General features: G+C 40.8%; 1 protein-coding gene across 3 annotated transcripts; it reads right to left on the bottom strand.

The window, feature by feature from the left end:
• Positions 1-107: 107 nt before the first annotated feature.
• Positions 108-18,140, bottom strand: LOC113167786 (FERM domain-containing protein 4B-like). Of its 3 annotated transcripts, none has more exons than XM_026368650.1 (24): positions 17,974-18,140; positions 12,090-12,155; positions 11,583-11,677; positions 11,371-11,463; positions 11,125-11,209; positions 10,707-10,763; positions 10,599-10,621; positions 9,683-9,766; positions 8,982-9,047; positions 8,671-8,728; positions 8,497-8,583; positions 6,970-7,046; positions 6,660-6,798; positions 6,432-6,573; positions 6,157-6,290; positions 5,857-5,973; positions 4,666-4,894; positions 4,525-4,575; positions 4,268-4,415; positions 3,879-4,046; positions 2,918-3,702; positions 2,235-2,373; positions 1,692-1,799; positions 108-994 (listed from the first exon to the last, which is right to left on the bottom strand). In XM_026368650.1, the coding sequence occupies exons 2-23, from the start codon at positions 12,153-12,155 to the stop codon at positions 1,694-1,696; spliced, it is 2,949 nt and encodes a 982-aa protein (XP_026224435.1). In that variant the 5' UTR covers positions 17,974-18,140; the 3' UTR covers positions 108-994; positions 1,692-1,693. The 3 variants fall into 3 exon arrangements, with proteins under 3 accessions (XP_026224435.1, XP_026224436.1, XP_026224437.1); XM_026368651.1 differs by having other exon boundaries at positions 4,525-4,572; XM_026368652.1 differs by lacking the exon at positions 1,692-1,799.
• Between the last annotated feature and the right edge of the window lie 3,785 nt (positions 18,141-21,925).

Genomic DNA, 21,925 nt, shown 5'->3' with positions numbered 1-21,925 from the left:
ATTTAGCAGATATTTGAATCAATCAAAATGCCGATCCCGTTAGGGCTTTCTCTCTTACTCAATAGCAGCTGTTTACCAACCACACTTAAAGAAAGTAACAACAAACACCATGTGTCACATGTATTTATTCACATCCTTATTCCCAGTGGAAAATATTTTATGACAACAGCTAACAACATATAACTACACAATGACTGTACAAATATGTGGGAAAGCAAACATCGAGACGTGAATATGTTTTTTTTTTTATGGCAGTGGTCATCTGTTAATATAAAACGAAGTTGTTATCAAAAGGCTGATGTTCTCACCATGCATTTTAAAACACATTACGGCACCAGGACAAATGGTTCTATAAACAATATTGACATTTAGATTTTAAGTTTAAACGTAAAAGGTAAGAAATGGAAATGTATCTAATACTCAGTCTGCTCTACTGATGGTCAAATCATTCACATATGTGAACATTTCAAGTTTTCTTTTCATTTTGGATGTGATATTTATGACTATTCGTATCACGTTACCGATATGGAAATGACGAAAAGCATTTTATCCTATAACCTACTGTTTCGTATAAGGCAGTCGCCAGTTCCTGTTAAAATACATGGTCTCGGAGTCGGCAAAAACACGTCTCATTTTTCATCTTCAATACGCAATAGGGTTTGAATGTAGTGTGGTTGTGCAACGTCTTAAAGTTTCTTGACACATTCTCATCTGCCTGTACAATTCATCCAATCGAAGGCACATGGGAAAGTCATTCAAGAGTGTCATCACTGTGTTCAGAGGTTACTTTAACATTAGGACAGCATACACCAAGACTCCGCCAAAACTAACAGAACGTATCCCAATACGGAGTTATGGCAGCTAAAACTGTTTGTGAACAGCCCGTGTTTGTTCTTCATCCCCATTAAGTGCTGCTGGCCATGGCTTTATTTGTGTCAAAGTTTGGTCTGGTCCCCATCAGTGGATGCTCATATAGCTTCCATCCAGGTGAAATCTGTGCAGGAAGTTGTACAAGAATATGTCAAATCTACCGTAGTTCAACAGTTTGAACAAGAAAATACATGCACTTAACTTTGTGATAGAACTGATGTATGGAAATGGAGACGCAATAGACTGACGAGTGCACATTCCTGAGTGGGGATGTTCAACATGATATGAGCTTAAAGGAATCATTTAAAAGACTACTTTTACTTTTAAAACTTCTTACTTAGTGCAGTTTTAGGCATGACACTGTCAGCTGGTCAGTTGGTACACCACTTTGGTCCATGCTTGTCTCAAATCCCTCAACAACATTGTAGTGCTATCAACTTTAAAAAAAAATGTATGTCCTCAGCAATGTCGTGATTAGTGCCAGTGATAGCATGCTAACACACTAAACATTTCACCTTCTAAAGCTGCATCTTAGCAAGCTGCACTGGCATGGCTGTAGAACAGCCTTCTTATTTATGAATCATTCGATACACACTCAGGCATGTCCTTGCCTTGACGTACAGTATGTCAGGTGCAAGATCATCAAGATTGTGATTCAATTATTTGGTGCTGGGCAAATGCAAAGTGCTGTACCTGAACACAGCCAACCATGATGTGGTAATGTGTATGATCTGATTGAATAATTTATTACACACGAATGAGAATGGAACATCAAAATGGAGATGACCCGCAACACAACACAGAGCAGCCTGGTGTCTCACCCTTAAGTGTCTGATGGTTCATCTGTATTTGTGGCTTCAGCACCCACCACCTCAACTGACTCAGATTTTTTAGGCATTGTGTCATACTGTTTGTTTTCTGGAGAATATCTGCACAAATCATTAATCATAAATCAGGATATGTAGGGACAAGGGGAGGAAGAAAGAGGACACCTCATGATTACATTTTCTATTAGCTGAATAGTTTAAGGTCATACTGTCAGAGTACTAGGTAAAATCTACAATAGGTCTTGCAAAATCCAGAAATATACAATGCGATCTTTCATCCAGAGGCGGAACAGCACAAAACAGCCAAAACAAGACGTGCATTAAAAGAAACTTGGTAGCACTGAGTGGCACTGACATGTGTACCTGCTTCTGAGCATTAATTTGGGAAAATAGGAGGCTGATTTGTGTATCCTTAAGATAGCGAGCAGCATTTTATCAGAAACTCCATTCACAATTTGACAGAAATGACAGCCTCCAATTGTCTGCCATTAACATCCACAGCTTCGTTGTGCAAATTTAGTCAACTGCAGCACTCACCTGGTGCGTGTGGGACTGCGGTTGTACGGAGAAGCATGAGCTCCGGGGTGAGTGTACTGAGGTGTGTCGGGTGTATCATACTCTGTCAGGCCAACTGCCAGCTGGTTGCGCCAGTTGCCTGTGCTCTCGACTGACGACACTGCAAACAAGACAAGGCTCAGCTAATGTCGGAGTGTAATTCAGAAGCAATTGTTGTTATTGTAAACATCAAGTGCAGCTTAATGTCACTTTTGCAGAACAGACTATATAACTACTAATGATTGCTTCTCATGTGATCTGGCAATATGCTGTTAATTAAATCTATAAATAAATTGCAAATAACAGTTTCTATGTATACCCCTCATGTACTACCAGTACATTTAATACCTTTTTAGATTATTATTAGTGCTTATTTGGAATTGTATACTGTATTGTATTGTATAAAATACACATTTTTTTCTGCACCATCAATCAAAGATTGTCAGGTTGTTTTTTTTTTCTGTGGCCGAAATGTGACAGTAGTATACAGTATGAGACAATATGACAAACTAGAACGTATTTCATGCCAGAGTTATATTCTTGGCACCCTAATTTACAAGAAATTACATATTAACATATTAAATTATGTTTTCTTGTGAGAATTTCTTTTTAATTCAGTAAACTTCCCTTGATTTCTGTCAAACTGCTCAAGGATTTCATCTCACCTGAGGAGAAGGAGGTGGTTCTGCTTGAGTGGCTAAAAGCCGCTGGCATGGTCTGGTAGCCTAGGCTGAGCTGAGAGCCACTGTCGAAGTCATATCCAGCCAGCATCCCTCTCCCTCCCTCTCTGTTGCCTCTGCTTCTGTGGTACCAGCCTCTCAGATGCTCAGCCACCAGGGCCTTTTGCATGTTCTTAGCCAGCAGCTCATTTCTGGGCCCCTCTCTGTTCCGCGCTGGCCTCACTGTTGCGTAAGGATTCTGGGAAAGACCATCTGCCCTGTCACTGCTGTAATGTCTGAATCGATCATGTCCGTGATACCCATTCATTTGGTAGGATGGATTGACATTGTAGTGGCCTTCAACTTCATTCTCATACACATAGGCACCATTAGAGTAAGGCTCTATGTCTGAGCAGGGGTAGCCAGCAACGTAGTAGGCAGTGGGTGCATAGTGTGCTGAGGTCTCAAATGAATAACTGCAACCAGAGTGGTGCTGGACCAAGTTGGGCATGCTTCCAGTATTTCCATACACCTCCACCTTCCTGTGGAGACGATGCATGGTTGAGGTCCGGGAGTCCAGTGTACTGTATTGGGAGTTGGCCGCCCCGCAGAAGTCCAGACTGGACTGGCTTGTGTAGGAAGAACAATCCTCCAACACCTCGGTGCTGTTGCTGCGGTGGGATGGTGACAAGATAAACACTGGCTTCTCTGAGTCTGTGTCTTTTCTTAACCGAGACTGGGACTCCAGACTTCCACTGCGATGCCTGAAGCAATGAGAAGAGCCCTCTGACCTGGAGAAGGAACACAATTTAAAAGCTTATAGCATAATTCTTCTAGATTTGTTAGTAACATATGGGTTAGTATGTATTATATATTATTAGCATGGATTTTGGTTGCAGTGGTTGGGTTTTTTGTTGAGGAGAGGGAGGGATATTTGGTTGGCAGCACTGGAAAGCAGATATCACACCTGAGCTGGCTGCTGCTGTAGGCATTGCGGGTCATAACCGGGGTGGGAGGCATGCTGCGTGGATCTCTAGGAGGTCTGGGAAGGGTTTTATAGGGGCTGCTGTGGTTGGAGGAGTCTTCTCTTTGATTCTGGGAGTAGTTGGAAGCCTCCTGGCTGTCATAAGCTAACCTAAAAGGGTATTAGGAGAGGATAAAAAAAGGGGGGAATGAGATGCGAGGGAAAGAATGAGGCTGCACACATGACATGAAGTAAATACTGGGGACCCTGTCACTACATCACTGGTTCAATTTAACAACAAGTCAAATCAAATCAAAACTTGTGAAACCTGCTGCAAGGTTGACCTCAATAAAGCAATACAGGAGTTCGGGGTAGGATAACTATTTCTCCACCTGCTGCCGTTCTTGTTATTGTGATGTTCCCGCCGAGGACCCTGTCTCTCCAAATCATATTCTGCCCCAAGCGATCGCATTGGACTGAGCTGAGGGGAACCTTGAGCTGACCGTGACCGTGGCCTCTGATTGGTGCCGTCAGAGTCATCTGAATACAAAGGTAGCAATATGTAAAAACACTGCCACTCGAGCTTTTAGACATTTAATCATTTTTATAGCAGAAAGTTTTTATGCACCAGGTCTGTAAACAGACTCACCATCATCCAGTGGGAGACTAGACAGACTGCAGTCTGAACGGTTGAGTTCTTCTGGAGAAATGAAAAAATAACGGCATGTTCACAGTGAATATAGCAAAATCATTAATGCAGTAACACAGGTCAACTCGCACCTAACAGTACCTGCAATGATTACTGAGGCCCTCTGCGTGGGCTTTTTTCCCTTCTTGATTCTGTACTGGTTCATCTCGTCCTCGATCTGCTGGAGTTTGTGCATGGCATCCAAACAGTTTCTCCTTCGCTTCTTCTTGACGGTTTTGCACAATTCTGGCTCATTTGCAAGTTTCTTAGCCGCCTCCACAATCTTTTGCTGCAGAGCAAATCTGCTCTCAAGGTTCCTCAGAAAGGGATCCTGCACAAAGCAAAAGCAGCTCCAATAAGCGTGCGGCTGAATAAAAAGTGTTCGTCATCCTTTAAAAAGCATTACAAATTTGATCTAATTAGGTTTTCATGTGAAGTGCATCTATTGAAAATGTTTTTAAATAAGCTCCAGATGTAATACTGTCATCTCCTGCAGATTAGTAGCTGAGTGTAAAAGCTGGGACTCACAATATCCTACATTTTTCTTTGTAAACATTATAAACAGTTCCCATGAAAAGACCAGCCAGCAAAACCAACCACTGTGGTATAGTGTTCTTCAGTACTTATTGGTTTCCCTATTCTGTCTGTGGTTGTCAGGTATCTCCTATATCTCAATTTCAACAGCTGACAACAGTACATAACTGAATTCCCAGGCACAACCCTAAGTGGAGCTGTACCTGTTATTGAAAGACATTATTTTCATATCATCAATCATATTGTTCCCATAAATCTACAGTTAAGTCGGTGTATTTCCTGTTTTGTGAGATTTCTAGTCTGTCATCCATCGTCGTGTTGCTCAGTCAACAATTAAGTTTAACTAACATCTCCCTTCTGTTGACTGTCGTCAGCAGCAGCAGAAATAAGAGCATTTCCAAACTGGAGCCTTTTTACTGCAGTGAAACCAGTATTGAAAAATGCTAATACATTATAACCTAAATAATGTTTTATATTATGGCTCTTCCACTTTGTATTATAGATGTAAACCTTAAAAAACAGTGGCACTGTTGATATTTAAGCAAATATTACTTAAGCAGGAGTCTTTTGTTTTTTGTTAGGGGCCATTTTCATCCTCTTAATTGTTCATGTTCATCATAACAAAGAAACATGTCACTGATTGTCTGTCATCTGCTATTAATCACTTTGACAGAGGTAATTTAGTTAACTGTTGTTGTTAAATGTTGCATGGTGTGACACACACAAATTACTGCTGCACCAGCTACTGTAAATACAGACCTCATTGTAGGGGAATAAGTCATCTAGCTTGAAAGCTGTGCCAACTCGTCGTCTGACCTGTGGCGGTCTTTCACCTGAAGAGAGGGGATACTCTTTTGGCAGCTTGCCAGTAAGCTCCTGAAAACACAAAACAAGCCCCACCAACAGTTAACAGCAGAAACCATCAATCTCAAGGGCGAAAAGCAAGGGTGCTCAATAAAGAGAGTTCAACAGACTGAATGTGGGTGTCTATAGAGCCACATATTCCTCGCAAAATACAGTACCAGCGCAGAGGAGAGGTAATACAAAATGATTTCTCACCGCCTCTCTCAGGCAAATCTTCTTCAGTTCTTTTGTCTTCTTGGCCAAAATATCTTGAATCTCCTGTTCTTTTTTTCTCAGCTCAGAGAGTTTCTCCTTCTTCTGTTCTTCACTCATTTCAGAGTCCGCAGAACCTGTGAAACAATCACAGGTTCACAATATATATATATCTATATTATATGTTATATGAAAAGATAAGCTTAATGCACACTTCATGTACAGTGTGTGCACTTAATGCAAGGCACGCTTCACAACCTGAAATAATTATAACCAACCTGTGGACACCAGGCTCCCATTGCTGGCTGTTATGAAGTTGTTCTTCAGACCTGCGTCTCCCAGTCGGTTTATTCTAGGTCCCCCGTGCTCCGTGAGATCCATGGCAATTTCCTCTAAACTCTTTGTTGTTCCCAATTTAGCCTGAAAAATGAAGAAAGAACATGTAAACAAAGTTTAGCGGATAGATATCGTGGAGTCACAGGTAGTGAGTGGTAGCCGAGACTTACCTTGCTTTGCTTTCTGTCCAAGTAGAACTGGTGCTGACTAATAGCCATGACCCAAATGGTCTTGATCAGAGAATGGCTAGCATACCATGTATGGATGATTAGGCCCGTCTGCCCAAAAGTGCGCTTGGTTACTGCTCTCCTGTTGCAAGGAACACACCCCAGAAAAATCTCAGTTTGAGTTTAGATCATGATGAACTAATCTGATACAATTAGCAGAGTGATGTCTTTGTATGGATCCTAGTAAGAGAGACTCAGAGAATCAGCAACAGCCCAAATGTTCCCCAGTAGAAGAAGATCTCGTGCTGCTCACCTGTGTGGATCATTAACTTCTACAGCGAATTTCTTCTCCCGGAAGTACAAGTTTTCCAGCTGCTTCCACTGGTATAGCTGGAAGTAAATATGTAGTAATATGTCATATGATAGTAATCCAGAACATTATAAATAAATATATATATATCTATATATATATAAAGGAATAACAAGTGGTGCAATGTCAGGAATAATGACAATTAAAGTTTGACAAAGACGACAGTGTCTTCATTCCTCATATAAAATAAACTATTACAGATTTGAATGACTGTAATGATACAGGTGTTTTGGCAACCTTTTTTTTAACCTCAGTCATTAAAAAAGCCAGACTGAAACATAGACTATCATTATAGTCTGCGCACAAGGCATGCCAAGTCTGCAATAAATGCAGGTGTGAGACAGAGAACCACATTACAATAAGACTCATCACCGTATACGACACTTTCCGTGGCTCATCGCGTCCATCCTCATCTCACCCAGGTGCTCACCGACAACAGCCAGATATGAACCATCTATTTATGTCAGTGACTCACAGTTTGTCTGGACTAGATCCCAATGAGGAACCGAGTTAAACAGACAGTACATCTTCATATAATATCTAGTAACAAGCATAAAGAGGTGAACCGCCAACCAATGTAACTTTAAAAAAAATCTCTCTTTCAGATATTCATTCATTCTTAACTCAATCCAGTCATTTGTAAATGTCCGCTCACTCTATCTCAAGTACACTTCCAAAGCCGACCAAACAAAGAAGCAATATCCAGCCTTACCAGTACAATAGATGCTCAGAAGTCTCGTTTAAGTTATTAAATCCTCCCTGGCTTTACTGTCAAACACATACTTTGTTCTGCTTCGTGTCAGCTCCTGACTTGCCTCCTCAGGTATTCTCAGAACATTTAGTAACGCCCAAATCCAGCCCCTTCATCCTTTGACATCAGCAGCTCATGCCCTCTTCTCTTCTCCAAAACACACATCCCGCTGGTTGCACAAGCTTTCAGAACACGGCGGGCAAAGATGGATTGCACCACGTTGAGTCATTACCAGGTTTTAACAGGATCACAGTGCCAGTAAATTAAAGTGAACTGTGCTGAACTTTCACCTATTTTTATAAGTGCTATGAAATGCCATAGTCACAGACTGGACCACATATCTCAGCGATCACTCATATGGGAGTTTCTTTTATTAACTTACAAGCTCAAACCACACAGATGGAACAAGAAAAGCGGGTTCATACTGAATGTATGATTCTTCTCTTCGTAACTCCCTAATCTCATTAAGAAGGCAAACTGACAGAGCTCTCAACGCTGAGATTTTGCTCCAGTTTTTCAAGTCTGGCCTCGTCCGCAGCCGCTGAAGCCCAGCCTATGTTTGGCTGAAAAAGATGAAGCATGAATTAGAGCTGGTGAATCACCACGCTGTGTGCAACGGCGGCAACCCTTAAGCATGCCCTGTGGTATCATGTCCGATTAGTGAACGAGAAAAAACAGCAGCAGCCATTTTCTGGACAAAAGCTGCAGGAAATGTTTACCTTTCTGGGTTTTAATTTATCCTGCAGGTCATACTGGCCAATGCCCTTATAGCTGAGTCCGAGCCACCACGGGATCCCTTGTTTATCCTGTGAGGCAAAAGCACAGCTTATAGAGATGACTAAATCCCAGGTGCAACAGCTGTCATTTTCCATTAATCACAGAGGAGGACCTACCTTAACTTCATAATAGTGCACGCCATACGTGGGCAACGATTCCACTAACGTCAAATACCTAGAACAAAAGCAATTTTAATTAAAATCACTAAATGCTCTTTTAAGCTCTGTGAATGAAGCATGGGCCTGTGCTCTCTGATTCACTACACTGCAGCTGAAGAGGAGGTATTGATTTCTATCAGATGATGAGAAAAGGAGTGGCAAAGAGACACAGGCAGAGGAGAAGGCTAATGGAGGTGAGAGGACGATTAATGAACTCACAGCTTAATGACATTCATTGTCCAGTTATACTTTTTTTTTTCAATACTTACTGCACAATGGCTTGTCCTCGAGAGACTCCTTTCAGCTGTTTATAATATTCAATTACTCGATCCTCACTACAATGCCACACAAAGAAGACACATTTTTACTCAGCTGTGACAGCACTCTCAATGGTAAATATGTGAGCAGCTCTGTATCGTCAAAAATATGATTATTGATAAATAATGGTTCAATAATTAAAATGGTAAATTAAGAAGGTAGGTTTTATATTTTTATTCAAATGTCCAATTAGGCAGTTTAAAATGGCTTTTATTCCTTTAACCACAAATAATTTAAATAATAAATAATAATAATAATAATAATAATAATAATGTAATAAATTAAAAGTTACTCTTCTAGTTATGTTATGAGCATAAGCACAAGGCACAAGGCATCAGTTTCCCACAGCAAATGTTTAGCAGGGATAAAAGTCCCTGAACATGTTTTCAGAAAGAACAATAAAATAATTGCCCAGTGGCAAACTGTGCAGAAGTTAGTAAAACCAATGTATCATTGAGAAATATCAACATTATTGTGTTTCAAGAGGAAAAAAAATCAGTTTTGTTTCTTGGTTTTACTAATTGGTGGTAAAGGAACAGTATAAAGACTTTGCACTGCATTTGAATTATTTAACTGCTGCACTAAACATGTTTTTCAGTTGTTTGCTGTTTGTTTGTTTGTTTGTTTGAATGAGCATTTCCTCTAAGCATACCAATATGCAAGTGATGGGTGTTCCTTGAGTACTTTGGTGGGAAGAGTTGGCAGTTTCTTCAGGTCAGCTCTAGTGTTTTCATCACTGAAAACAATAAGAACAATACTTAGTTTTGGAAGACATATAAGTACATAGAGAGAGAATCTTACAGAATATAATGAGTTATTACTGAGCTCTCTAATTCAGGATTCAGCTTCCCATGTTCATATGGATAAATGATCATATCTTAAGCTCAGCCTGAGGCAAAGGCGCAATAACCAACAGATCCATAGTTAGAAACACTGAGATCATGAATTCAAGTCCCTAAAACCCTTGAGCACCCCCTATTCATGCACTCTGAGTAATTTTATACTATAGTACTGCTACTTTATATCCTATTTTAATAAAGGATCTAAATACTGTCAATTAATGCCTACAACTCTATAATAAGTCAAATGTACTGTACTTACACTGAATTTAAAAGAGAACAGAAAGAAGATGCGGAGAACATGACTTCATTGTCCTAAATTCTAAAGTTTAGCACAACTGAACAAAGACAACTATATTCCAGAGTAATCTTACTTCACCGGCTGGGCGAAGCCAGGTGGTGACTTGCACAGAGCCCTGCAGTACTTCATCAAAACACCACACATATATTATCAAAAGGCAGCTCTGTTAAACACAGCTAATAGCTGTTCTCTGCAATGTAAAGGTGGCTTCTTACTGCAGCGCTTCTATCAGCACTACGAGATTCATTAGCTGCCTGGTGCAAGCTTCTCGGCACTCTGTGGTAAGCCTCACATAACAGTGCTATTGATTTTTGTTGTCTGCACTCTAAAGAAACAAGTGACCTATTGAATGTCTTTGCTAAAAGCTCACTATTAACTTGTCCTGCTGTTGCTAAATACTTCTTACCCAGCTGATAATGTGCTCTTACCTTGTGTAGTCTCCCTTCGCCTCCTGGTGATGAAAACACTTCTTGTTAGATGACATGCTTTTAAATTCACCACCAACAGGTAGATATGAGACTATTAAAAGCACAAACCTGCAAAGCATTTGCAGCTAATTTGAAGACGTTCTCACTTTCCACTTCAATAACCCCCTGAGAGACACAATAGATCAACAGGATGAAACAATAAATAGTATGGAGGAATTATGGTCCGTGTGGTGAAAGCTCTCTAGTTCCTAACAAAGAACCTTGTCTTGAATCATGCTGCCTAATAATAACCCCTCGAAGTGAACGCCTGTGTTTTTCTACTTTCTCACACTATCTGCTTTACATTCCAGCCAGCAGAGTAAGAAAACGGTGCCCTGCGGCAAGTGTCTGCTGCACTGAGGTGCTGCTAGGGTCTAGAGACAGTGTATCATCAGGGAGCTGCTGAGAAAAAAAACATCAACTCAACTATAGCAGGATCGTTTGTCATTGTTTCAAACTAGAGAACAGACGAGAGAAAAGAACTTACATTGTAGACGGCAGATTTTGCATTCAGGAAGAACAGCTCCACTGTTATGATGTCCTTAAGCTGTGTTATGTTGTCTACATAAAACCTATGAAGGTGAAGCATAAAAGCAAACATACAGAACAGGTACGTGTTATCACAGAGCTGTCCTGGGCATTTGGCTGACGGCTGTAGTGTCATATCACGTATCAACAAAGCAGCGCTCCCTGCTGGAGAACCCGTGCTTTGCATAAAAAGATGAGCTCTTACCTGACCAGGAAGCTGAGGGCAATGGGCCCGGACTTCTTCGAGAAGTCATGTTCAAGAACTCTGCGGTCCATCTGCAACCACTTACGCTGGCCACTGCGAAGGCAAACAGACTGAAGCTTTAGAGAGCTGCTCATGGCGCACATCTGCCTGACACGCGCGCATCATCTGTGAATATGCAAGCACTGCAAAAATGAACGCAATGATTCACATACTTGTCATCAAAAAATGCGAGTCCGAAGAATTCCTTCTCTTTGAGGTTGAAATGGGAGGACACCAAGTCGAGGAGCTCGTAAGACAGCAGCTTAGGCTGTGGGGGAAGATTTAGATACAGAGGGGGAAACCTACTGTAATCAAACTGAGACCATTTCCTGCATAAATATCGCATGGATACTTGAGGAAATTGTTTTTATTCTGGTACTTCCTTTGTTTCAAAGTGAAGTCACAGAGAGCAACAAGGGACTGCAGCGAGGATTTTGGCCTCAGCTCAAAATCACTTCAACAGATAGACAGGTACTTAACTCAAGTCATGCTGGGACATTCTTCTTACTCATTAAACCATGCTGCCCAGTTATATAGTTTGAGTGAATGTGATCTGAATCTGATTCAAAATAACGCTGAAAGACACTACACCAGTGTGAAGGAAACGTTCATTTAATCCATTTGTTGGCATAAAAATATAAATTATAGTCGCTTTCAAGTCAAGTCAAGAGTATTCATACCTGAACCAGCAGCTCGAGCTTCCTGTCATCCAGCAGCTGCACTTGACACAGTCTGCCCTCAGTCATCTGAACGGGAAAAGAGAAGAGGAAGTTCAAGGCTTGTGACAGAGAATGCAAGTCAATCGTCAACCGAAGGGACAATGACACCAGCATCTAGTGTATTAGTCATGTTTTTACTTCTGCAGCAGTATAGCATGCTGGATGCAAAGCTTAGATAGGTAGATCTCCTAAAACTAAAATGTCTGGAAAGAGACAAAACACCTTTAAACAGCTGCCGTGTTTACTATAAGTAGCCAAACGGAGCAAAGGTCTACATGGTAAGTCCAGTGATCCTTCTCAAGAAAAGAAAGAAAAACATTGTTAAAGACAATAAAACCATTGTCTAAAGGATTTGTGGCCATAGCAACCAGCGGATGAATTTGAGATTGGTCCATCTTGAATCTTTCACACTAAACTTACTTTATCAGTCCACAAATATCCAGTGGTGGGAAGTAATTTACTAAAGGACTGTATATGTACAGTCCTGATGTACTTGTGCAGTTTTCTATTTTTTTTGACAATGTAATATACTCTACCTTTTATCTGCCTTTTTTAAACTCTCTGAATTAGTCATTACTTTGCAAATTAGCATTTTATAAACAACTATGATCAGTAAACTTGATTCAGAAGATGTTGTTCGGATACAAAATTAAAATGACACTGCTATCTCCCAGCATGCCTTCACATTAAAACATTTATGCATTAAGTTACATCCGACATGCAACTGTGTGCAGCACCAAACCACAACCTCATATCAGATTCAGATTAAACTCTGCATCCATTACATGCAGTTCTCTGGTGCTCGTCCCCACAAGATAAGAAAGAAGAGCTACTTGTTTGCTTGTGCAATATCACTTTAACCACAATGCCCTTCAAACAATAAATCAAATAGCTGGTATTGTAGGAATGACAGATTGAGGTTTACAACACAACCTGGTCACAAACTGGGGAAAGAAAAGCACACAGAGTAGATCCAACAGCCTCCTCATCTGACAGAATGAGGCTGATGACAACTTCTAACACTTGGAGTGAACCGAGCAGCTGCAGTACCTGGTAAACCTCTCCAGGGAGAGTGCAGGTGTGGATGCATCCCTGACCAGAGCTCATCCTTTAAAAAATATCTCCTCTTGTATCCAGACCATGAAACTGCTATGTATGACAGAGCAGCAACAGCTGATGGCAGACGTATTGAGTGAGCAGCCAAGCCTTCGCTGTGTGCAGTGACAGCTTACACAGTGTGGCCAGTTTATAGGAAATAAGCAGCTGATTTAATGAGGGCATGCTGGGTCAGACTCCTGAACTCCAAACTGTTTAGGATTTACAGCTTGGTAATTCAAAAAGACTGACTCAGACATAAAAAAGAGGTGATTAAGCATCTTTGATCGAACTGTTTTATTTCATTTTACCCTTTGAATTTGCTTTAAATCTGGATATCTGGATAGTGTCTTTTCCGTTTAAATGAGTGATGTGATTTGATAATCTTATATATTGCTTTCTCAATATATAATTAAATTATTAAACAGTGTGCCCTGCTTCCTGAAGGAGAGGACACGCCCAGCTTCTTCTTTAAACTACACCATGTGTATTGTTTTAATAAGCACTTTCAATTACAGCTCCTGAATAATGGCTTTCATATCACCACAGCCATACAGGTTCTTCCATGTAAATTAAAAGTGCACTTTCAATACGCGAGGCTGCTGAGTACAGTGACATTGATCTGAGCTTGATTTAGTTATAACAAGTCATGGTAGGGTCACACGACTAGTTTTTGTAATAAGCGTGACATTGCTGTGTCACAGTAAAACTACTGACCACTAGATGGTGCAGGGTTTTTTTTTTCTATGTGAAGAAGCTTCTCTGAGGAAAATGGCCTCTTACAAAGAACACCACTGAGGAATTTTAATAAACTGTTATTAGCTCAGCAGATGAGTCCAATGCAGCTGGGATGGGTCGTACGTCGATGGAGTGAGTGGGAGGAGGAGCTGGGATTTTTAGGAACTTCTAGGAATGATTTGAGAGTTATAATCACTGCTATTTATATCTGACTGAACCCTGCACTTTCCCAGTGTGACAAACCAAAAAGTCTCTATATCGTACATGTATGACAAGAGAAGTGACCAACACAGGCTGTGATTTAAACTGGTCTACACGCTGGTAGTCATTTAAACCTCCATTTGACATCTCATCATGTGTGTCAGAGCTGGTGTAGCTCATCATTGCACAGTACAGTGCTGCTTAGTCAACCAAACACAACCTATTCAAGCTCAATAAACAGCCTGCCGTGGACCCTGTGGGGTTAAGACGAGCACTGAACCTTCATGTAAACGGAGGAAAGAGAAGAAACTGTTTGCCTCTGCGCTCGTCTCTCCAGAGATTGGACAGGCGCTGGTTGAGGATTGCGCCACAGGGTGCGGGTTTGGCTCTAGTCTGAAGCCCGAGGTTGACATATAGTAAGTTTGTTATATGTGTGCTACAGTGAAATATCCCAGTGGAGACACGGGGAAAGCGCAGATGTGGCCATGATCATTACAAGAAGACAGAATCTGTAAGAAGCAGAGATGGAAATCTGTCTGATAAGACAGACAAAAACCAGAGAACAAGAAGTTCATTTTGATTTTCTAATGTTAACAGTTAATAGTCATTTCATATGAAGCTTTAAAAGCGAAGAATGTTTCTGTCTGTCAGTGTTTAATACGTCACATTGGTTAAATGTCACGTCCAGACTGCAGCCTGTCTTATCTCAGTCTCCAAGTTTCATGCATTTTTAATGAGGATTGATATAATACACAGGTCACTGTCTGTTCTCTGTGCTTACATGCTCTCCTGGCAATTGTTAAAACGTATTTGATTATATTATTCTAGTTATTAATAAATATCCTGAACATTGCACAAATAATCAACACAAAATATCAGAAGAATTAAATCTTTGGTTACAAACGTACTATATTGCACAGGTGATAACCCTGGGCTTCAATTTCCCAAAGAAATCCCACTGACAATAGGTTTAGACCAAAAGTAATACGGCAACACCAAATCGGGCACTGAAGGAGGAGTCCAAGCACAGAGCAAAAAGCCAGCTGGTTCCAGAAAATGATCCCCTCATCTGATATCTCACCATGACTCATGTTGTCAGCAGTCAGAAAGTATCTGCCGAGCATCACTTTTTTAAAAATGACTGCTTGTTACTTCTGGGGAATTCATGAATACGATAGTCAGGATATTAAGGAAAAGCTAGAACCTAGAAAAATGATGACATTTGATGTTTGATACACTCACAGGGAAATGATTCATGTGCATGTCAGCATGCAGCACAAGTTCCTTTTCTAACCCTGACATTGTGACATATCTATTCTCAAGGCTACAACAGGACATAGCAGCATGGACTGCAGTGTTTAATTAGCAGGCACAGTGACAATAGGTGATCAAATCTCCTCCTCACCTTTTGTTTTCTCCTGAGCCGCATTCAGCTTGAACTCACGGTTTTTCAGTCGCTGTCATAATTAGCGACCTTGAAGAATTGTGAGTGTGCTTTCAAAAGAAGAAATCCACATAGCTCAGTGGTCACATTTTCATTACTGCTGTTAGGCTGTGAAATCCCTACAAGTTTGTCACTATATTTGCAGAGACCATGCTAGCAGTTCTCTTGCACTTGCACTCCCTCCTTGTAGATCTCCCTCTGTGTGGCAGGAATTTGGTCATTAAATCAAAGTACTGTGTAAAACGTAAATGTTGATGGTGAACACATAAAAAGTTAAAGAATCCCAATTATTAACTTATCCAGAGGCATAAGAACGTACTACATGACAATCTATAGTTGTAGAGACACGTGCCAGTGACCAAACTGATCAAAAGACAGAAAGTCTAACACTATATTCTCTGTTACATGCAGTCAGACCTAGAGCACCAAATCACTCTCTGTTGCTAATGAAAATTAAATACGATCTAACAATGTTTAAATTGTATAATTACTTTTAAATTAACTGCTGAATCTGTCTATAATTGCTGTATATTTGGACCACTCTATCTGCCTTTATTGATCTTATAAAGATATGTGGGTTGCAGATGTTTTAAAAGCACCAAACTGTCAAAATGCAGCATCTCAGTCTAAAATGTGACTTGAGGCACACAGCAGGACACATGACTGATTAAAACCTCACGGACTAATCTGTAAGTAGTGAGCTTCTTCCAATTTGGAGAGCTGTGCCACCAGTTGCCCTCATTTTTAGGGTTTCACAGCTGTCCCCGCTGGCAGCCCCTGATATCAGAAGCTGCAGGGTTGCATTACAAAGAACTGCAGTGACTTTCTGCAGAGCTCAGGGACGAGGGACTGAGGCATGTGAACGTGAATGGGTGGAGGAAATGGGACATGACCAGATGACATGATCCTGATGGGAAAATCCTCGTATCACGCCAGTGTCGACAGACCTTAACTGAAAGCATGTATGAAGCCTTGAAAGTGGAGCCATCAGTTATCAGTTTTGAATTTCAGGACAGATGCACACGCGTAAGACAAAGTTCGCCTAAGTGATGCTGCTCTGCTCTAAGCTTTCATCTGATTATGTACTTTATATCAGATGTATTCCCTTTGTGGTAAGTATATGAATACACTTGCACTCTTCCGAAAATAGCTCTCTTCCTCTCTGCCTTGAACACATTTCTCAGAAAGTCTCAGGAGGCTTTGATTTCTAAATGCTAGGTTGCCAACTGAGGGCTGAGACATCTCTCAGCAGCATCTCACAGATAAAGGAGTATCTCTGTCTTGTTTAGGCTCTCGCACTGACAAACAAGTGAGACTGGTTATTATAAAGTACAATTAATTGTTTCTAAAGTCGGTTAAATCTAATGAAAGTGCTGGTTAAACAGAGAAAGGCGGCTTTAATGCCACAAAAGTCAACTGGCGTGATAAATGGCTCAGGACATCCTCTCCAAAATAAAGGAAGGAACAACACAGTTTCATACTGAACATGTGTCATGCAGACACAACCATTAGAAAACAATTCCTGTTTACAGTGGCTGATACTTTAAATACCCCTAGACAAGAGTCCCTTCCTTCAACTCATGAGATAGGATCAGAGGGTCAATGTCAACCGTCGCAGGCTTCCTCCTTGTTTTAAAACAAGTAAAAATGGATCAACCTGCCAGAAAAATGTCATTTAACAGAGGGAGAGGAGCTGTCTTGGCCTACCTGCACCACAACTACAGCAAATGCACTAATGCCCTTGTAAATCCTCACTAAAAAGGTTTTGGTCCAGGTCCACAATTGTCACCCTGGTCAAAAAAATCACACACACTTCAACACAGGAACCATGAAAACCATAGAAATGTCCAGTACTGAAGTGATGCCTTGTGCAGGCGTGATTCACAGCAGTGAGGCATGAGGATGAAATGATGATTCATCCAGCATTTTTAATATTCACAAAGTCACACTTCCTGAATCAATGTATTGTCAAGTAGCCTATAAGCTGCTATTTCAAACAATGCCATGTAAGATTTAGCTTTATCCAGGGCATTCAGCATCTATCACTCCCAGCATCCTATAAAGAGACCAGACCCACCTCAGGGCCACTGTGCAGGGAGAACAATGAATGTGCTGCTGCTGCTCCTCACTGTACCGTACATGGGTGGATTCCACCTGAGCCCCATGACTAGATGTGTCAAATAAAACCACACTCTTACTTGTTTGAACCTGGAAACGTGCCACAGCTGAGAGACAAGCCCACGCTGTTGTAATTTTCATTGATGCGCTCTGGCCGGATCGCACGCATGCATGACTCGGTGTACTTTGTCTCCTCGCAGCGCACTGAGGCGGCTTCAGCCTGCTCCATCACATCATGTGTCCCCTTACCTTTCCGCTCTTTATATCCCGCTTCGGGTAGGAATGATAAGGTAGAGCCTTCCCCGCATGTTCACCGGCCCCCGTTCAGCTGTCTCCCCGGCTTTTTCCAGGGAGTGGAGCGGCCGTGCAGCCGCTGTCCATGTTCATCCTCCGGCGCTACTGTAGCGCACACACTCGCTTCGTATCGAACCACACTCACCACGCCTTCAACCGCCGGCTATTATGTGAACAAGCCCCGCATCCCCTCCCTCTCTCCCTGACTCCCTCCCTTCCTGATTGTCTCCCCCCTCTCATCCAGCAGCTGCCGGCCGGTCTGCTTCGCACTGAATCCCCAGAATAAAGATGCGTGATATCCTGGAGGATGTGTGTGCGCTGCATCCCTCTTTTTTATTCCTTTAAAATCATTTGTAAGGTCAACAGAGTTTAACATTAAGACATCACATTATTTAATGTAATGTATATAATTGTCTCTAGTTGAACTAAAGTGTTTATTTCTTCTTTATTCTGATGAGTAAATCGAACTATATGGATATTACTTCTTTTATCTTCAATATATGATACTTGGATTATGTCTAGAGATGCTAGTGGTTTCTTGTATCAGTATCAGCTTGTTGTTTTAGTGTTAATATATACCCATCAGCTGTTACCATGGCAACTATCCCGGTATACATTAGTCTATATTCAGCACATCTATGCTTCATACAGAAAATATACACTGTCAGTCACCATCACAACCAAAACCCAGCAAAGTTTCATAAAAAACTAACAAATAACCAACTTGGGAGTGCCATGTTTGCACAAAGGCTTTTCTTGCCTCACTTAAACATTGACTTGTGGCAATAAACGGGGTTTATTGATGAGAAAACGTGACCTGATGAAGAGCCTGTGTTCGGCATGTGACACAGCCGACAGAACAAGGAAATCGTGCACCCTGACAGTTCAAACACTTCTCATTGTGCCACACTGTGCATGACCATCAACACCGGCTGCCAAACATTATTCACTGGAGTCATTTGATGTACCTTATGTTCTGGACTCTGAAGTTTGCTTTCTGCTTATGTAACAAAAAACAAACTCTACCTTTACAGCTCAACCTGTAGAACTAGTTGACCTACATTGAAATGATCAATGTCAACATTGATCACCATTTGTTGTAAAAGATTTATATAATTTCATAGCAATACTTCATATTATCACCTCAGCCTCATGTGTTGTTCTTAATAATACTAATAATATAACAAATATAAACTTATAAACCAGCTTTTTCGGCTTTTATTATGCTACAAGGCAGCAATTACATTCACATTGTTGTGCAGCATCATTTAACACCTTTGACACATGCGACACAAAAAGACACGGCGCCGGTGAAGCAGTTCATTAGTGTGCGTTTCACAAGCTTTATTCATTGCTGCTCAGCAGTGACGGAGCTCCTGAAATATTCATTAGGGTTCGCAGTCATTCTCCAAAACAAGCAGGCACGGCCGTCCAAAAGTCCAAAACTAACATCTAATTTTGTTTCCCTAATAAATATTGAGACAGTTTAACACTGAGATAAAATGATTACAAAAAAAATCATAATAAAATAAAAAAAAAAAAACAATTTGAAATGAAACTGACGACATTGCACTGCTACAACTGTCTGTTCTCACAGTTTACAATCACTTCTGTAGTCCATCAGCAGAACAAAACACACACACACACACACACACAGCCTCGCTGTTGAATCTCTGACATCGGACTTGAATAAGTATCTCATTAAGATCCCCCAAAACCATCTGTGCGGTGAGTCGCCTCCTGTAAGCAAAAAGTAGGATTCCCTCATTAACCCTCCCTAGTTACCCTCATTAGGAATTTAACACTGTCATCAATGGCAGGCTGGATTTTTAATACATTCACAGAGCTGTGGTACTACTGTGGTAATACACATACGTTTGCTTCTATTGTGAGAACTGACATGTGAAACCCTTCCTGCAATGAACGATGTAAACATTTACTGTACATTTTGCAATTCAAGCATAAAGATTAGGAAGAATCGATGTGAATGTAACCCTGTAAGTTGCTTTTGAAATTTACTGCATTTTATGTTTCAATCTAACTACTTCTATAACTACTAATATGTGCGCCTTTTAAAAAGATTTGTTACTATTATACTGCATAGAAAGTACATCAAAGTTTATCACAGGACAAAACAGCTATTTCCTTCAGAAGCGTGTCTCAGATGTGTGGTTTTGTTTTTTATGTTACTCGTGCTCAGTTCTCGTATTATAACTATGTTTTGTAAGATCATAAATAAGAATTTCTGGTCTGTCATTCTTCTACACAGCGGAATGACCGGCTAGTTAAAACTAGCCCAGGGGCAACACATTACTCCAAGTTTATTATGCATGATGTTGGTCTGCACATTATCATTAATTGCAAACGTATAACTTGTGTCAGCATCGTCTATGTCAGGGCGTCTGTTAGAGACAGATCTGGACTGCAGGCAGGCCCGTCAAACAGAAATACTGCGCATCCAGAAGCCTCTGTTGTAGCCCGTGCAGGATGATGAAAATGTTGAATTAATGACAGCTTACTGTATAATCTTTGAAGTCCCTAGCTCTTTCTCCACATGGATGGTAACTTCACACATATGCAAGTCACCCATGCTATGAGAACTCTTGCACCCCAATAACATCACAGATGCTGGTTTTCACACTGTCTGACCACAGAATTCATTTCCACTGTCAGTCCATCTGACATACGGCTTTGTCTTTGTGTAACAGAGTTTCAAGTCACATTTCAGGATGCAGCGGCAGACTGTTAACTGTGAATGGTTTTCTAAAGTACTCCCGAGACATGACACATCTTTGCTTGCAAACGCTCAGCCTTTGGTGGAAGCTCCTTTTATATCCAATATGATACCTCCACCCACATCATCCAGAATGAAGTGGCTGGAATATTTTAGTGACTTATAGATTTCAGTTTCACTTTTTTTGTGGCGATTTGCAGGCATCAAATTCAACATTTGTTTATCTTTACATAACACAGTTAAGTATAAACAAAGGTGGGTTTTATTAAATTCTTTACGTGGCTGTCAGCTAATTAACAGAAAAAACTTTGGGCAAGCTTGTTGTTTGACCAGTGGTCAAAACCCCCAAATTTGTTGTTTACCATCCTATAAAACATCACATTTGAGAAGCTTGATATATATATATTCAGTTAATCAGTGAATCAGCTTCACTGGTGTCTTTAGTTGTGGCTGGGAAAATAATGAAACTGTATGTACAGTATGCTGCATGTCAACAGTGGCCAAACAACACATTTTCGCCCCAGGGCCCTCCAGGAGGTAAATCCGGTCATGTCAAGTGAGTGACAACATGTCAACATGAGCCCTCACTATAGTGTACAGGAGCAGCCGGACACCTTTGGCTCATATTCCAGGATCTGTCAAACAGGAAGTGTTCTGTGGCAAACGTCTACAAGTCACTGGTGATCGGTTGACATCTGTCACCCATGAATCAACTGTGAATAAAAACAAAGTGAAGATGACTTCATGTTTACATCTGAGCAGAAATGTCTCTCCGCTGACTCTCCTGCATCTCAGTTTTAAGGCAGCAGTGTTTGCACTGGCTGTTACAGCTTAACACACCTGCACAGCACTGTGTAAGCTGTGATATATTAGCCTTTATTAATAAGTAGTAATTATACCAGTGTGTTTGGTTCATGTACGTGGTCAGTACACTGCATGATGTGTTGTCAGTAATCTTTGTGCCATGGTCTTCATGCACGTGTTATATGGCAGAATAGTAGATATATAATTAGGCGAGAAATGGAGACTCCTGACTGTGCTGATCACTACTCTGTATTTGCCATTACCCTGATAAACAATTTGGTTATGATACATTCAAATGTCAATACTGCTAAAGCAACACTGATTTAACTTTAACCCAGGGCCCATGGGGATAAAAAAAAAAAAAAAAAA

The sequence above is a fragment of the Anabas testudineus genome, chromosome 7 (genome assembly GCF_900324465.2).
Source record: "Anabas testudineus chromosome 7, fAnaTes1.2, whole genome shotgun sequence".
NCBI lineage: Eukaryota > Metazoa > Chordata > Actinopteri > Anabantiformes > Anabantidae > Anabas > Anabas testudineus.
Note: the sequence above shows the minus strand (reverse complement) of the source record. Positions and strands in the feature narration are given on the sequence as shown.